This window comes from Pezoporus occidentalis, unplaced genomic scaffold (genome assembly GCF_034315485.1).
Source record: "Pezoporus occidentalis ecotype Australia unplaced genomic scaffold, CSIRO_AGI_Poc_V1 ctg209, whole genome shotgun sequence".
NCBI lineage: Eukaryota > Metazoa > Chordata > Aves > Psittaciformes > Psittacidae > Pezoporus > Pezoporus occidentalis.
In genome coordinates this window covers 308,600-326,274 of record NW_026913953.1, presented here as the reverse complement: position 1 = coordinate 326,274, position 17,675 = coordinate 308,600, and the positions used below count along the sequence as shown (strand labels likewise).

Below are 17,675 nucleotides of genomic sequence, written 5' to 3'. Positions count from 1 at the left end.
AGTTGTACAAGATCTGTGCACGCTTTGCCCAGCAATTAATTACATCAGTTATTCAAACAATTTTAAGCTAATACAAAAAGAGGGAGAACACTCAAATAGGAGACTCTAAGTAAACTCAGCATCTGTCCCATATGAGCTTATTAAGCAGGGTCCCTTCATCAAGGATAAGTTAACACAGTACTAGAAGTGTCAGGGCCATGAGTTACCACTGCTTTTTGCTAAGCACTGAAGGTTATCTGCACCTGTCTCTCAGGTATACAAGAATGTCAATTCAGGAAGGAATCCTTATTTCAGCTAATTTAGAGAGAATAAGCTGGTTTAAAAGCTTTTCCTTCTCTCTTCCATATGCAGTCCACATAAACCTGTACATCATAACTCTGTACATAGCTTAATTTTCTCCTTCTGCATTGGTCATTCTTATCCTACTCCTGTAACTAGGGAATGGTGAAATTCTTATGATTGCAGCTGTAATCTCTTCACCTTTCAACTTTTACTGTAATTATTATTTTCTTTCTTGAAAGCTCTGAAGAGCTTTCAACAGAGATTGAAATCCCCTCTGTCCCCCTTTCTGGAGTCATATACCATATGTGTCATATTTGCATATTGAAGACATGCATCAAAGCTGAATGCAAATGCAGCAGTGCACACAGAGGAGTGACCTGACAATGCCAGATATGGGTGAAAACCCAGCCAAGATCTCCTGCACCCCAGTCTCAGGTGTGAGCCACAGTCAGTGGGTGTTGGCTCAACACTACTCTTATCGTTTCACCTATGGAAGAATGGTGATTTGGTGAGGTTACCCCAGAGTTCAGGAACTACAGCTTCATACACAGCAACATATTCTGTTACATTTTTTGTAAAGGTACCCAGTTCACTAGGAAGAGGAATGTTATAATAGTTGCCAACTATCCATAATAAAAGCCTGCCAATGACCTACTGACATATCTCGAGGTCTCTGAGATGGAGTTTCCCTTCTGTGTTCTGAATGGGAGTTATCTGAGCTAATAATTGCTAAGTGGTGACAATTCATAAGTTGATTGCTAAGTGGCAATTGAAGTGCCTCTACTGTATGTTATTTAATCCACTGTCCGTTATTTAATCAGAAACTCCTTTATTACTAAATTAAGGGCTTTAAAACCAAGACAGAGGATCCTGGAATTCTGTGGCTTTGGCTTCCAGAGCAGAATCAATCATTACCACCCAGAAATGCCATCTGGTTATAGTACAAACAGATTAGCAGCTTTCATTTAACACAGAGAACCCCCGTTTTTTGATAAATTTTAAGTTAGCATTAATGACAAGCAATCGGGTCTTTGAGAAAAAAAAAAAAAATGCTGATAATCTATTTGAGGAAGTGCCTTTCCTAAGGAAAAATGAGAAATCTTTGCTTTTTACTACCTAGTAAGTTTGCAATATATGCACTGAAAAAATTACTCACTACAGAGATTCATCATACTGGGTATTTCTGGCAAAGTATCCTTCTTGTACCTGGAATCTTGTCCTTTCTGCAGCATAGACTTGGTAGTGAAGCATGGCTTGCAAGACTTTCTTGTGACCATCTGGTACCAAGCAGACAGCTCCTAGGATCTCCAGCACAGCAATCTTAGTCTTAATGTTCTCAGTCCGTAAACTCTGGGAAATTATGTTAATACTCTCTGGATGAGCCAGGACATGAGCTCGTCCTTGGGAGTTGTTCATCAGCGCCTTGATACACCCTATAACGGATGTGTGGATACGGCTCTCTGAGGTCTCATAGTCCATGCTCTTCAGGAAGTTTAGCAAACAGCTCAGGCCATCCAGCTCAATAAACCGGGTCACAAACCTGGAAAAAAAACCCAAACAACAAACAACCAAACAAACCATAAACCCCAGGAAAAATAAGGAAAGCAGACTAGCTAATAATGGTGTGTCACAGTTTCAGGGTAATTACATTCTATCACCATGACCCTCCCGTTCCATTGCTGTGTTCTTTGTTGCAGTTACCAGCACCACCTGCTGTAGTCCACCCCAACAGTTGCTGCATTTTCAAGGTGGAAGAGATTCTTTCAAGTTGCTACATCTTACATATACACTAATCCACACAAGATATATTTTCATACAGACTCATCACCACACTTTTGAGTTCAGACTATCTTGAAAAACTTATTTAGACTTTGGTCAGACTTAGCCAATACTGCTTATAGGCTTCCACCTTCTGTCCTTGAGTGAGATGCTGTTGCTAACATGAATCAGTAAAGGAAACACCACAGTGAAAGACTGAATTTCACTGGTCTCTATTCATGTCTCTGCACCAGCAAAACAAACCTGAGCCATACTTACGCATCTACTGGAAAAATTGTCTTGACTTATGCATGGTCTTCTGGTGGTTACACCCCACATCACACAGGAATTTTCAGGGCCTACCTCAAAGTTATGCTCACTATGCTGATAGGTTTGCCAAGTTTCAGCTTGTTTGGGCCAGCAGGTTGACCAGAAATATGGCAAAGCCTGGTGCTTTCAACAAAGTTTCAGTCTGAGGTTTGGGTATTGCTGAAAATTGGATTTCAAAGTGAATATCAGAGTAAGGGCAAGCACATACAGGAACACATGTGCACCAAAAATGAAAACAAGATTTAGTTGAACCTAAGACAACCTGCCAAGTTTCACACAGGTCTGATTACACTTTAATTGGATGCGTCATCTTATCTCTCTAGCAAAGCATAGGAGCAAAAGCCCCTTCTGCCTACAGGCCAGAGAGTGGGATCAGCATTGTGCACCAGGAATTTGGTAAGTCACTCAAAGCAGTTTGTTACTTAAACCAGTTATAGAAAGATTAAAACTTAGTTTCAGTTTCTTTAATGCATTTAGCTGCTACCATGACAAAGACAACTGAAATAAGTACATTCACTGCTAAAAGAGTTGCTGCGAAGGATGCATTCGTAACCAAAATAAGCACAAACTCAATATGTTACCAAACAATGGGATGCCAATGGCTTCTGAGCATTTCTCTATTCTTTGGCCTAAAAAGCAGAGTTACTCTCTGCCTCTACTATGGAAGGACTTCTTTAAATTCTCCTACTCCTCCTCACCCCCAAAATACAGTTCCATGAATACATCCTATACCTTAGCTATTCCTTCCATCTTTCAGGGGACAGTAAAAAAAAAAAAAAAAAGAAAAAAAGGAGGGTGGAAGCAGAAAAAAAAAAAAAAACCAAGAAGAAAACCCAACAACCCCAAAAAAGCAGATGTTTTGCTGTTCTTTTCACTTCCAGGGCTGAAGGAAGACTTACGATGCATGCCATCTACTGATGGAAGAAAACATCCTTAAGAAGAAGCTGAACAACAGTTCCCTTAAACGTACTTTTGGACGGAACACCTGGTCTGATGCTAAGACATGTAAGCTACTACAATCTAACCTTCATGTATTTTAGCCTGCTCTGATGAAAATGTGAAAGAAAAATGGTAAATACACAAAAGTCACATTGTCCCAATTAAGTACAATCCCGTACTAAATTCACTGCAGAGCAATTTTTCTAGTACTGTGTGAGTGAAGTCATTCAAAAAGGAGGCATGTGCAGGAAAGTGGTGTGTGTCACAGACCTTGATTAACGACATAAGTTAAAACAATGTTGGGATTTGCCTGTACAAACACTAATCTGCATTACTCAATAGGAAGCAAATCCAACTACCTCTCCATTTCAGCTGATATCAGAAGCAGGAACCAAATGATGATTTTAATCTTTCTTTTTGAAACCACTCAAGTTTCCTATTCTCCAGAAAAGTCAGAAATCATGGAAGAGATAACGAAATGGCAGCAGGAGTTACTGGGCCGACAGACACACTCAGGATGAGGATTTGCTCAGTGCGGGAAGGTGTGTGCATAAATGTGTGCACAGCAGAGAAAAAGGAGGAGTTTAGCTGACAGGCTGAGAGCCACAATCTTCACACTGGTGTTTGTGTATCTGTATGACTGTAAGCAGGGACGTGTGTGTGTGTTCATGTGTGAAAGCAAACCCAACTCATACACATAAAGTACCTTCTTCCTCACAATATACACATGTATAGCTAACTGACATCGTATACATCCTGTATGTTGCAAAGTAAGGTCTTGTTCTAGACTGGAAGGTGTAAAGTTACACATGTTTGCCAATGCATTCTGGCTAACACATCCAAAAGCTCAAGTTTTAAATAAAGCAGGGTGTGTTTTAATAGGTGCTAAACAAACAAATTAAAGCCTAACCTCACCTCAGACTCTCACTTGACGAGTTTAGCACACTTTAAAAGTCAGGGTGTCTCTTAGCCTTTCAAATTTTAGAGAGTGCTGATCAGAATGGGTTAGCTAGCTCCAGTAACAAACTTTTTATTCAAATGCAGTTGCGGCAGCCTAAGAGGTAATGATCAAATGTAGGAGCGGAAAAGCCTCCCTGAGAGTGTTGGTCCAGCTCAGAAAGAATGATCATATGCTATGGGCGCGCAGAGAGCAGGATTTTCCCACCCTGTTAACAGCCAAGGCTACATTTCTTTGCAGCATCAATTTTTGAATCAGAGGGCATGCATAATCCTGACAACTACTGAATTGCTGACAAATTCAGCATAATGGATTTTGCTTGCTGGATGCATAGATGATCATGCCCAGTATGCGCTTAATGCAAGATGGCTAAATCAAACAAAAATAACAGGAGGCAAATCCAAATTAAACAAAAGGAGAAAAGCAGAGAGCAAAGGGAGTTAGTGATGAATCAAACTAAAGGAGGTATTTTTCTGGGGTTCCAAAAACTGATCTTTTTTTTTTTTTCCAGTCCCTTGTAAGTTTTTACTTTTAATTACACTTCTGAACTTTCATTTTGGGGCACTAAAATACCAAAAGTAAAGCTCTTCTTTCACTGCTTCTGTCCAACAGTTTGTCATCACATTTGTTTATAGTCATAAGTTCTTACAAACCTACAAGAAAGTGTGTTTCCTTACAAGATGCAGATGTGTGTTTTTTCTTCTCTAAGGCTGGGGTTGCTCCTGCATGTTGAGATGTAAACTGGCTTTGTTATTTCAGGGCAGCTCTTAAACACTAGAACAAAATGCACTTGCTCAGAGGGAGTCAACTAGTTGCCCAGGGATGTTTTTATCACTTTTCTCCAAAGACAAGAGGAACTTGATTTTGGATTGGCCTGCTTAATTTTTGTTGCTGCTAGAACTCAGGTGTTGGAGTAGAGGCACAGATTAATACCATTACTCTGCGTTTTCTACTGAAAGTGTCATGGCTCTACAGTAAAATAAAACAGCCAAACATATGCTTTTTTTCTTCTTTTAATTCCTCTAGATCAGAGAATTCAAGCAGAGGATCCTTGGTCAGAGCCCCTGTATACCCTACCATCACAAATGGATTCCAGACAGCTCATCCCATGTGAATTTAGGTCTCTTACTTTCATCAGAGGCCTGATGAACAGAAATGGCAAGAAAAATAGGATTTGATGTCCAAATTCAACTAGAAAGACTAGTATTTTGAAGGCTTGGGTATTGTAGTGCTTATGAGAGGTATTTGATGGAGCTGAGGGCCTCCTGACTGCAACCTTTCCATCAAGAAGAAATTGGCTTGTTGATCAGGCAGTGGCACGCAGCCCATTTGGCAGCTAACGAATTGAGTCACTGGAAATTAGTTGAGACATAGTACTTAACTCAAAATTTGGCTTGGCTTAACTATTTAAAAAAAAAAAAAAAAAGAGAGCCCCTTAACCATCGCCAGCGATTGAGCAGCAAACACTTTATAGGGCAGCTCATAGATGCTTGTACTGAAGCTAGCTAGAGTTATTATAAACAGATGAAGCAACAGGCTGTTGTCAAGGGGATCCAGCCGAAGCCATACAGGTCTGAGAAAGAAAATCTTGCAAGGCTTTGAGCAAAAGACATTGCTCTTTCTTCTTCTCTATTGCCTTGCTCTCAATAAGGAGGCTGGGCTGTCCTATTCAAAATGACAGCAGAACAACCAGTGGTGGCCACCAAAGTGTTTCAAATGGACACAGCGGAGAGGCTTTGCTGCCATGGCTATGCCCAAGGAAAGCTATTGCTTTCACAGAGTAAGCATCAAATCAGCTCCACTTTAATGTAACAGAGTTGCTACAGCAAGTCTCAGCAGCAAAGCACTTTGTTTTAAAATCCTTGTGTGAGTTGGGAGTTTGACAGCTTCCATTTTAACATAAAGTCCAGCTGCATTTTACTGTGTTCTCTGATTCAGGGCAGTGATAGACAGGATCAAAGAGTCACTTATCCCCTTGGGCTAGGTCTCCATATAGGCCACTGTTTCTCCACTTCCACGTTAAAAGCACTCACCCTACCCACATACTAAAGTTACCAAAGCCTGATGAATCTTTATGCCTCAGGAGCATCAGAACCTGGCTTTGTGCTCTCTTACAGGTCATCATAACAGGAGGCAAAAAAACCTGAGGTTTAAGCTGATGTGTCCTACCTCTCACTTGCTGTGAGGTAAGAAGCTGCATGCAGCTAACTTTTTCACCATCAGGAAGGGGGGGATGCCCTATCAGCACTCAGCTCTTCAAGAAGTCTCAGAATATATCTTTACTTCAAGTCAAAGTTACTGCAATGCAAATTCTTTGATATAATTTTATTTAATTATTTGGTTGGTTAGGTTCCTAATGCTTAGACATCAGTGAAGCTCTCTGAAACTATGACTTCAGTACAGTGTGGATGCAAATGCATTTGGCCTATTTTGGCCTAATCAAAGGCATCCAGACACTTTTTGACCAAGTGTTTCCTGAGATCATATTAACTACAGTTACTGCTTCTGCACAATGCTCTTCTCAATGGAAAAAGTTTCTATGTTAGCTAGCTAACATTCAGAGCTTTGTTCGCAGATAAACAAAGATGACCTTACCTTCTAAGACACAGTACACAATAAATTCTCTTGCCATTTCTCTACAGCACAGTTACACATAGAACAGGAAGGATGCCAAACCAGGTGATGTCAGATGGATTAGCTGCTTTGTACCAAACAGTTCACATTACATAAAGATAAGGGGAAGACTGAATTCAAAGTTCAGAGCAGATTTTGCCTGAAGTTAAATTACATGGGATGTACATGGGATTTTCAGGATGTTCAGACTTCAGATATGAAGTCTACAATCTGATCTTCATAATCATTGCGTGTTCACACGTATCTGCCACAGATATGTGGTTTTTCATAGAAGATTGTGTTTTATTTTCCTGAAGCTACATGCTTCAACATTAGTGTGCCCTCCCAATTAGGCAGGTTCAGACCACGGTCTATAAGGCTCTTTTTGGATTGTCTGAAATATCAGAGAGGCTTGTGTGAGGTAAGACAGTGAGGTTTCTGTCTTTGCCACTCTTTCCTGTATCACATCAGACCATAGGGAAGCAGTGAATTGTGATGAAAGACAAACAACATTACCTCATAGGCTGAGTCCGCAGAGCTGTCTTCAAGTCTTCAACTATTTTATTTTTCATTTCTGTTTCTTCTTCATCGAAAGCATAGAGAGTCTGCATCTGTTCAGAAAAGAAGATGACAATCAGGAAAGCTCAGGCTGCCTGGAAGCTAAGAGACAAGCCAGGAATTATGAAAAACAACCATCCCATCAACCCAGGCAGAGGTGCCTGCTGAGCTCTCACCAGGAAAGCAGCGCCTCAGCTGCAAAACTGAATCCAGATGGGACTGGTCATGTGGACTGGCAGCAGTATACTGCTTTGTCACACTGGCCAAACTAGGGTTCTCAGATTACCCCCCCAAAAAACGTACTTGCCAGTATGCCATCAGAAAACAGCACCTAATTTGGAACAGTGATCAGCTATGGTGATCTATGGATATGTGAGGCAAAGTCGGTAGAAAGACATAATATCTTTTATCAGACTGACATGGCTGAAGGGATTTGGAAGGAAAACAAAAAAAAGAAAAGAAAAAGAATCCTAGACTTGTGTGTCAGATTTCAAAGCATAAAAGCTTTTTTCTTCAAGTGACTAAACAGCCTGTACATACCTGAAATTACAGTTTGTGTACATACAAGTTTGACTTTCCTTCCCTGTGCTGTCACTTGTTTTAAGATACTGATTCTCCCTATACACTTTGGCCTGGCTAATTAGGAACATTTACTACAAAAAGTTAAGAGCATCATAAAATTGCTGGTTTTTATCTAGCAAACTGAAGCACACGGAAACTAGATTACCCCCCATTATGAAGTCAGAGATAATTAGAGGTTGCAGTCAACTGGAACTGAAGATGCTGGGGGTAAATTGGGGTGAGAGATGGTGAGTGGAATACATGCAAAAAAAAAAAAAAATACAGTTTTCAGACAATACCATTAAAAAAAGTGGTGTATTGGGAAATCAGGGATCCAGATCTCCTCTCAGCACCACTGCAACTTTGTGATGTGAGGCAAGACTATTCAGTGTCCATCACATATACCATTCAGGCTCACAACTTTAATGTGTGACTGTAGAAAGTCAAGACTCAATCCTGGAAATTCTCAGCCTATATAGTGTCTTCTAGTCACTTTAATTGTAAAATAGAGATGTGAAATGACTTTTATTGGCAGGACTCCCTGGGGATATCACTCAGTGGTGTCTGGAAAGCAGCTCTGAACCCCTTTTCAAATGAATAACCCAGTTAAACTAGTATCATCTCTCAGATATTTGATATTATACATCTTTGTGGTGGAATCTAAGTAGCTACAATTATGGCCCATTACAGCAAAATATTTAAGTCTTTTTTTTACTATTTAGCAAGCACCAAAGAAAACCTCTCTCTCGCTGGAACTTCCTTTAACCCTCCCCCTGCCACCAGCCCAACACCTTACTTCCCTTGGAAGTGCTCCCATGTTGCTTGCTTTTGCAAAGTATGTGGTGCCAACACATGTCCGATCCTGAGGGTGGTCATGTGGCTACATGCTGTTGCAGCCTTATGCTGAACAGCTGGCATGGGGAGATGTGTTTAACTCTAGGGGTCCTCTCTCTGATCCACGCTGAAGTCAAATTCACTCAGTAATAAAGCAAGCTATTTCCTGCCCTAATGGAATGACAGAGTGCTACTGATGGAAAACGAGCTGATGATGTTTTATCTTTTGCCAGCATCCCCCAACAGCCAGAAACATAAATTGAAATGCTTAAGCCAAGCCATATATGATCCCTCTCTTTGAAAAATAAACAGAAATCCTGAACAAGCATTATGGAATCTCAGTGGCAGAGTCCTGGGGTGTGATCTGGGGCTTGATTTGTATTTTCTTGGGTGACAGCCCATCTGGTCATCTTTCCTTTGGCCCATAAATGCTCCTTTGAAAGGCTCCCCCTTCCTCCAATGGCTTAATTTCTCCTCTGAGCCATTGTGGGGGGAAAGCAGATGGATGGTAGGAAGGTCCTCAACAGTATTTCGTTCAGAGTGAAAAAGGCTCATTTCCAAATGAAACAAATACAAATAATCCTGCCTTTACAACAGAAGGTGATTACAGAAAACCCTTTTCTTAAGCTGCAGGCAGCCAAGAGCCATTCATTTCTCACTCCTGTGCATGGCCAGGAACTCAAATCCTCTTGCCCTCTCTAAAGACAGACTGGTCACGCGTTTGCATTATGAAATAGCTTTCTTGGCAAGAATTATAGAAAACATGACTGGATTTCATTAATATGGCTGACTGATGAATCGCTTTCCTGAACTACAAACTGCACTTGAGGGCTAACGTCTGCTGTGCTAGGATGCAGCTAGTTACTAGCACTTAACCAAACATACTAGGGATAGGAAACAAAATAGTGTGAGGCCCTTACCTGGTCCCTAAAAAACAGTATACATAAGGCTTTTTTAAAATTATATTTTAAAAAGACATTTTGCATATTTAAAGTTGTAAGTCCATCACCCAGGAAGGCAGATGATCCCGCTGCTTGATTCACCAGCTCAGAGAAATTAATGAATTTATGAAAACAATCATTCACATGGAATTTAATGGGTAAAACTTCAGGTAGTCCAAGAAATTATTTTTGAAAATTTGGTTCCATTTACAATGAAATATTTTAGTTTTATTAAAAGCATATATTAATTCCCACACCTTATCCTAATGGCTAATCATTCCCCTAAAGTGCTGGGAAGGAAAATACAGGACTATAATGATAGTACATGTGAGAAAGAGAGAGGGGGAAAAAAAAAAAAGAAAAAAAGGAAAAAAGGGGCAAGAGCTAGCATCAGCAATACACTCTATGATGGGCCTAGTTTTACTTAACAGTCTCACATATATGAAACGAAAAAAAAAGAAAAAAGCAAATAAAATAAATAGTGGAAAAGCAACCCAGATGTTCTGATTTCTCATTGTAACCCAAGCTCACTCTTTAAATCTTATCTAATATCATAACTAACAGTGTTCTCATTACCGAAATTACTTCCAGATCATAAACAAATGCAAGTAAAATTAAGATCAAAATTTGAGGAAAAAATATTGTATTGCATGCCTCTTATGATATATCTGGATAATACCTTTTCTTTAACACATTTCTTCAAAGAAAACAAGACAGTTGAAACTCAAGGTACACCACATCTCTAACTACACTAAGACTGAACTAAAAGAATAAACTATGAATCAGAAACTACAAGTAGATGGAATTTAGAAAACCTGAACTTTAAGCAAATAAGTTTAAAGTAACATAGATGTCACCTAACCCAGATGGAGGAAGAGAATTGCCATCCACCTGTTCAATTCTGCTGAAAAATACACATTTTAACATCCTGTGAAGCTGCTCTGCCCTGAACAAATGCCTTCTGAGTCAAGGAAAAGTGCCTGGTTACAGCTATATTTATTAATCTTGACCCTTGTTTCATACTCTTGACCGAGCCATCTCTTCAGAAAAGCTGGATCTGCAACTACTGTTCACCTGAAAGTCTCTCTGTGGAAATGTGTATGCAGCCAAGCTCACAAAAGTAACACAGTGCTGTCAGAAGTTTTCCTCCCCAGTGAAGTGAAGGCTGTGTTTATTTGTGCTGCCAAGCAGACAGTATCATGGGGTGAAGAGGGCAGGAGCACAGGGAGGTTTCTTTACATGTGACTAACAGGGCAGCTGCTTCATTTTTAAGAAAAGAAGTTTTGTGTATTGATGAATCAGCAGAAGATGACAATGACCTTGATAATGGAAATGGTCTCTAACTGTGGGTGTACAACCTGTCCACTCTCAACAGTATTATTTATAGCATGTAGACATCAGAGACCTGAGCAAATTTGGAGGCTCCTCTTTCTAAATCAGACATCGTTAGCAGCTGTCCCTTCCTCTTAAGGACTAGTCTAGAAGACAGTCTACCAATGATGTACCTGTCCCCTTCCTTCCTTTCAGTGAGGGTACCTGAAGGATTGGACAGTCCCTCCAAAGGAATTGCACACCTCTGACTAGTAAAGAGATTCAGCTTTATTGTCATACACTTTCCTGAGAACTGAGTTTAAAAACTATTAAAATCTTAGCAACCACAGAAACAGAAAAAAATGTGGGAACAGGACTGTGCTTAAAATGCATGGCTTTTTGAACTGGATGAGGAATCTATGATTCCTGACATAGTGGCTCCTAACAGCTCCTGAAGTGCTTCCTAACATAGTGGTCTAAGGTTACAAGTAGGGAATGTCAAACATGTCAGGCATCACAACATTCCTCTCAAGCATAATCTATGAGGGACAGATATGATGGGTTACACTGTAGAGGATCTTCTGAGAAAATGATCCTTGAGCTCAGGGGGCTTGGCCTGCTGAAATCCACAGAAACATGCTTCATGATATCAGCAGGATAAAGGTGCCATTTCCATATTATCAGCAGGTAGGAAGAACATTTTTGCCAAGCTAATATATAAAGAAAGGTCTTCATATATTAAACAAAAGGATATAGATGTAAAATCTGTGTGTACAAAGATTCTCATGCAGTTAATTCACAGGAGATGCAAAGATTAAATTTTATTTAAAAAACAGGACTTAAGGAATTTTAAACCAACACTTTTGTGATTTTTGCTACCACTTCAACTCTAATACTTCTTGCAGTATTTCTAACTAAAATATTGTAATACCTGATAGTGCCCAGGAGACACAAACTGACATAGATTAGACAGTGTCAGGAAGCAACATGAAACATGTTTTTCTTTCACCACTTCTGAGCCAACTAAACTTGGATGCAGTTTTGTTTGGTTTTGGTTTTGTTCTTTTTTTTAAAAAAGTATTTAAAAAAACCCTAGCACTAAATTTAGATCTGAAATTATGAGGGACCCAAAATAACAGTTTGGAAGGTAAGAATCTCAGAGGTCTAAATAATAATGAATAGAACATGTATTTTAATGTGTGTTGGAGCTGGTTCTCAGCTGTATTACTCCAATTTTCCACTGATATAATTCCTGTGAAATCAACTCAACTAAGTTTCACCTGCCTAAAAGTGAAGCAACTAAGCGCTAAATCAGAAGCAGGGTTTTTAACCCCAGTGTGTCTTCTCAATACTTCAACCATAAGAGTAAATCATGAGGCTTTAAGCCAAATAAAAGGTTACAAATCATTCAGTGCCGAGGCACGCAAACAACATTACTAGGGCTGGTGTTTATTGGTGCTCTTAAAACATGTTTAAAATTAGAAACATAGGCCAAAGTATAGTCTCATTCCATGGAACTGCTCCACATTTACCATAGTGGCATGTACATATTCAATCCAGGTTTACATCAAGACCATTTAAAGAGCGATCCAAAAGTCACTGAAATCACTGGAAAAATTTGTAGTGGATTCAAGATGCCTTGGATCAAATCCTACCAGAAGTATTTGGCTCAGTGAGAATGCAAGGTTTCAGACTCATTATTTTCCTTAATGGCTTTTGTAGAGCAAATTTGTTCAGTCAGGAAATAAAAGCATAGTGCCATGCCAGTCATAAAAGCTCAATCTTTTTTCTCAAAACCAGTCCATAAAAAAATGTGCCATGAAGAAAGGTAACCATTTTGTTTATTCATGACTAACAGAAGAAAGCAGCTTTTCTTTTATCCTTTTACAATAAGTTATAACAACTTGTAAATCTTGATTAATATTTTTACTAAGCAAGACATATTTCAGCATGAGAAATGCATCAGTATTGATACATTTAGCATCCATTAAGACATTATTTTTACGGAATTATTTTATAGCTCATAACCCAATACAATACGTGCAGAAAAGCCTTTAGAAATCAAACATGACAGCATATGTAAACAAAGTGTCATACTTAAGATGATAAGAATGGAATTCTATCATCATTTCTGCACAGCTGCCAAAGAAAGCTGAGTAGGCATTGCTTATGAATAACTGGAGGCAAGATTTGACTGCAGAGTTACCATATAAAAAGGAGATAATGGACTATCTGCAGGTGGTGTTCTGCTGGTGACCAGTTCTACTGCATGCTTCAGCAGAAGAGACATACTATTAACTATTGAATGAGGACAACTGAAAAAAGATTTCCTCAAACATTTTGTTGGCTTGTATCTGATGTCTAAGATATTACAGCCTTACATTCCTCTATTTACCTGCTCTTAGGTAATAAGTAGATATTACCATAAACAACTATATTTTCTTTAATTCTTTTACTAAACTAATAACCCCAGTGCTATTTTGTAGTTAGGAATCAATTTGAAAACATACACCTAGTTTTCAAATAGTTACTTTTCTCATCAGATATTCTCTTGAATTTTCATTCCAGAATCTAACGTCACTGTCTTCAGTGTTCAGTATTTTAGAAATAAAACCTGGAAATGCTTACGGTATTTTCTAATCTTGTCTTCTGCTGGAGGAGGGGTCTTTCTTAATACACATATTTGTCTTCTTTGAGAAGCCCTATTTTAAATTAGTCATGCATTTGGGCTAATGTACTTCTTCTTTGGAGACTTCTTCCTAAAGAAACACTTCTCTATGGTAGGAAATCTTCCCTGCTTTGCAAGAGAGGTAACTTACTGCTGCCATGGAATTGATGCGGTCAATGTAGTAATCAGGCCAGCTGGTAGCAAGCTTATTAGGATCTTCTTGTTCCTGAAACAGAAAGTTAAGCAAGGTTACAAAAGGAGCCTTTACAGGATTACATACCACAGTAGAACCACCTGTGATTCTTCACTGCACTGCTCTTTATTGTGATATCTCCCCGCATACTCTTGTACAATGCACATAGATGTGTCACATTTATTAAAAACTTTTTTGAAAGTGTAATGTTAGCGCTGTCACCATGGTGTGCCAGATGAAAAGAATCCCCTTCAGCTACAGTTATTAAACACAGAATGATAAAGTTTGATGAAGACACAGTTATTTCTGGCATCTAAGCAGCAAAACCTCAGTCCCTTAAACATACTATTTTTCCAAGTAGAAGGATAGCCCATTTACAGATACCAGGTTTAAATTTTGTTGCTTTATACTGAGAGACTGTATAAATTATTTTGCCTCTACTGCTAGAGTGATGGTGGGATTCACCGACAAAGGAGTTTAACATCTGCTATGGAGGAAAAAATAAAATAAATCAAGAAACCTGAAAGGAAACCAAAGGAATGCTTCATTTTGATGTGATAAACCAAAAAAAGAGATTTAGACTACTTTATTCCATTCTAGTCCATTCCCATCCTGTCCAGTCCATTCCACTCAGCACAACCTCAAAGCATCTAAAGGAACAGAACAGCATCCCCTTAAATACAGTCAAAGCAACATTAATCTATCTCTATCTCCCCCAAAATCCACCTGATATCTTCACTAGACTAAACACCACAAAGCTCAGCTTCTAAAAGGAGACCTACCCCTACTCAGGAACCAATTCTTCTTTTTCCTTGGCCACTCAATGAAAATTAGATTTCATTGTAATGGGTCTATTTGTTTTTAGATAGGTGTTATGGTCACTGACAAAATGAGGATTGGTTTCTAGGATCCTATTCTCCCATTGTGAACTACAAATACCTCTTATTAAGACTCCTAGCATGTGGTAAGAGATTGAACCACTTGAATCATCCTAAGGATGCACAAAGATGCAGGATGAGTGCATGGATCTCACCAATGTTCTCTATGAATGTTCTCTATGAAAAATACTACACCTGTAGGTCTCTTGGAGTACATCAGATATTCCAGAACTGTCTGGTTTAGAGATCAGAAATAGCCCTACATGCTCCCTATTGAGCCACATTCATAAAACATCTTGCTACCTGGCAGGTTCCTGCCAGGCTACATACTAACACCACTAAAACCAATACTAGTAGCAAAGTCTGCACAAATCAAAATCTTCATATTTAGATTTAAAAACAAAGTCATGACTGGGATTATGATCTTTCCTTCCCATCTCTTCATCCCAACGGTCTTTCAACAGGTAGCAAAAAGGTATCTCCATTTACAATACCATCAAAAGAGCTTTGTCCCCATCTAGCTAAGGAATACAGTACAGACGTATTCTACACAGATCACAACTCTTTATTCAGCCTTTGTATCCAAATGAACAATTAAGAAGTGCAAAAGATTTAAATAAAGCATCATAGAATCATAGAATAGTTAGGGTTGGAAAGGACCTTAAGATCATCAAGTTCCACCCCTAACCTCACACTAAACCATATCACCCTAGGCTTCGTACAACCTGGTGTTGAACACTGCCAGGGATGGAGCATTCACAACCTCCCTGCACAGCCTATTCCAGTGCCTCACCAAGCTTACAGAACAAAATTTCATCCTTATATCCAATGTAAACTTCCCCTGTTTAAGTTTTAACCCGTTACCCCTTCTCCTGTCACTACAGTCCCTAATGAAGAGTCCCTCCCCAGCATCCCTATAGGCCCCCTTCAGATACTGGAAGGCTGCTATGAGGTCTCCACGCAGCCTTCTCTTCTCCAGGCTGAACAGCACCAACTTTCTCAGCCTACCTTCATACGGGAGGTGCTCCAGCCCCCTGATCATCCTCATGGCCCTCCTATGGACTTTTTTCAACAGTTCCATGTCCTTTTTATGTTGAGGACACCAGAACTGCACACACTACTCCAGGTGAGGTCTCACGAGAGCAGAGTAGAGGGGCAGTATCACCTCCTTCAACCTGCTGGTCATGCTCCTTTTGATGCAGCTCAGGATACGGTTGGCTTTCTGGGCTGCCAGCTCACACACTGAAGCCAGCTCATGTTCATTTTCTCATCGACCAGCACCCCCAAGTCCTTCTCCGCAGGGCTGTTCTGAATCTCTTCTCTGCCCAACCTGTAGCTGTGCCTGGGATTGCTCCGACCCAGCTGTAGGACCTTGCACTTGTCATGGTTAAACTTCATGAGGTTGGCATCAGCCCACCTCACAAGTGTGTCAAGGTCCCTCTGGATGGCATTCCTTCCCTCCAGGGTATCAACCGAACCACACAGCTTGGTGTCATCGGCAAACTTGCTGAGGGCGCACTCAATCCCACCGGCCATGTCAGCGATGAAGGTGTTAAACAAGACCGGTCCCAACAGCGATCCCTGAGGGACACCACTCGTTACTGGTCTCCAGCTGCACATTCATATAGTAGACTACCACTGTATGAAAAGTATGAGAGGCTGGCAAAGTGGCAAGAGATACCAATTACACCCACAGTTTCTATGCACACACCACCTCATGATAATTAATGGTACAATTAAGAACAAGGTGACCTTTCTTAAATTAAGTGAGAAGTTCTGCTGCTTTTCCTCGCTTCCTTCTCCTGGCCACAATCAACACAATGAACCCAAATCCATATCATATGCCACATTATAGGAATATGCAACTCCCTACCAACAGCCAGCCAGAATTGCCACACCCCATGCAATGGGTAGATTGCCTTTTGCTGCCCCTTTTCTGTGTAGAATATCCAGTGGGAATCATAACCCTCAGCAGACCTTAATCTCCCATGCAAAAGTCAATATATGACCTTGCTGATGGAAAAATAAATTAAAACATACAATAGATAAACACAGCATTATAAAATAATCTTATCCACCAAAGAGAACTATAGAGATTGAGAGGTAATCTAGGGGTAGTGAAGGAAGGTCATTCTGCAGGGAACCGGGTTGAGCCACCAATCTGAAATGCTAGGTGTGCTCATATGCCTTTCTGAAATTTTTCTCTCCATAGAACTATAAAAGTCCAAGTAACACCTATAATTGTTTGCAGAGTACAGGTGACAAGAACATCACCAGAGGAGGGAATACATATGTTCTCTATACTTCTCCTGCCTCTGTTTTGAACTTCAAGTAAAGAAACAAATGCCTGTAAATTAAGGACTATCTGGATCCATCCCTTCTATCCCAAAATAAGCTACAATACCTTTCCCCTTTAAATTCTGTGTGTACAGGGGTAAGAATATTCTGATCCCCTAAAGTATATCTGCACAAGTGATTAGCTTGGCAAATGGTATAAGCTCCTTGATGTATCCTGCGTTTGACCATTCTCCATCCACTACAAATTGATCTGAACTCTGAACTCTGAGTGTGTAAGTAAGTCTTACATTTGGTTTTAATTAAAACTGGGAGAAAATTTGTTTCAGTGGATGTAATCTTTTTTCTCTGGAACTAAAGCCCACACGTAAGCTGCATATTGCTGAGGTTAAAAAAGTTTTAGCACATACTCCACTACACCATCCCTTCTTTCTGAAGTTGTTTCAGCCCAGAAGCATATTAAGCAGGATAGTCCCTCTAATTTCAGTGGTCTTTCACACTCCCTGCTCAGACCAGAATTTGGTTTTTTACTTAGCTGGAATAAAAGTGATTATGT

General features: G+C 39.8%; 1 protein-coding gene across 2 annotated transcripts in view; it reads right to left on the bottom strand.

The window, feature by feature from the left end:
• DAAM2 (dishevelled associated activator of morphogenesis 2) overlaps positions 1-17,675 on the bottom strand; it is a 171,597-nt gene that overhangs the window by 62,254 nt on the left and 91,668 nt on the right. For both annotated transcript variants that reach the window (XM_062619065.1, XM_062619066.1), the window contains exons 4-6: positions 13,905-13,979; positions 7,397-7,491; positions 1,489-1,822 (exon numbers count right to left, since the gene is read on the bottom strand). In XM_062619065.1, the coding sequence (XP_062475049.1) occupies positions 1,489-1,822; positions 7,397-7,491; positions 13,905-13,979 (504 nt within the window). The remainder of the gene's footprint in view (positions 1-1,488; positions 1,823-7,396; positions 7,492-13,904; positions 13,980-17,675) is intronic.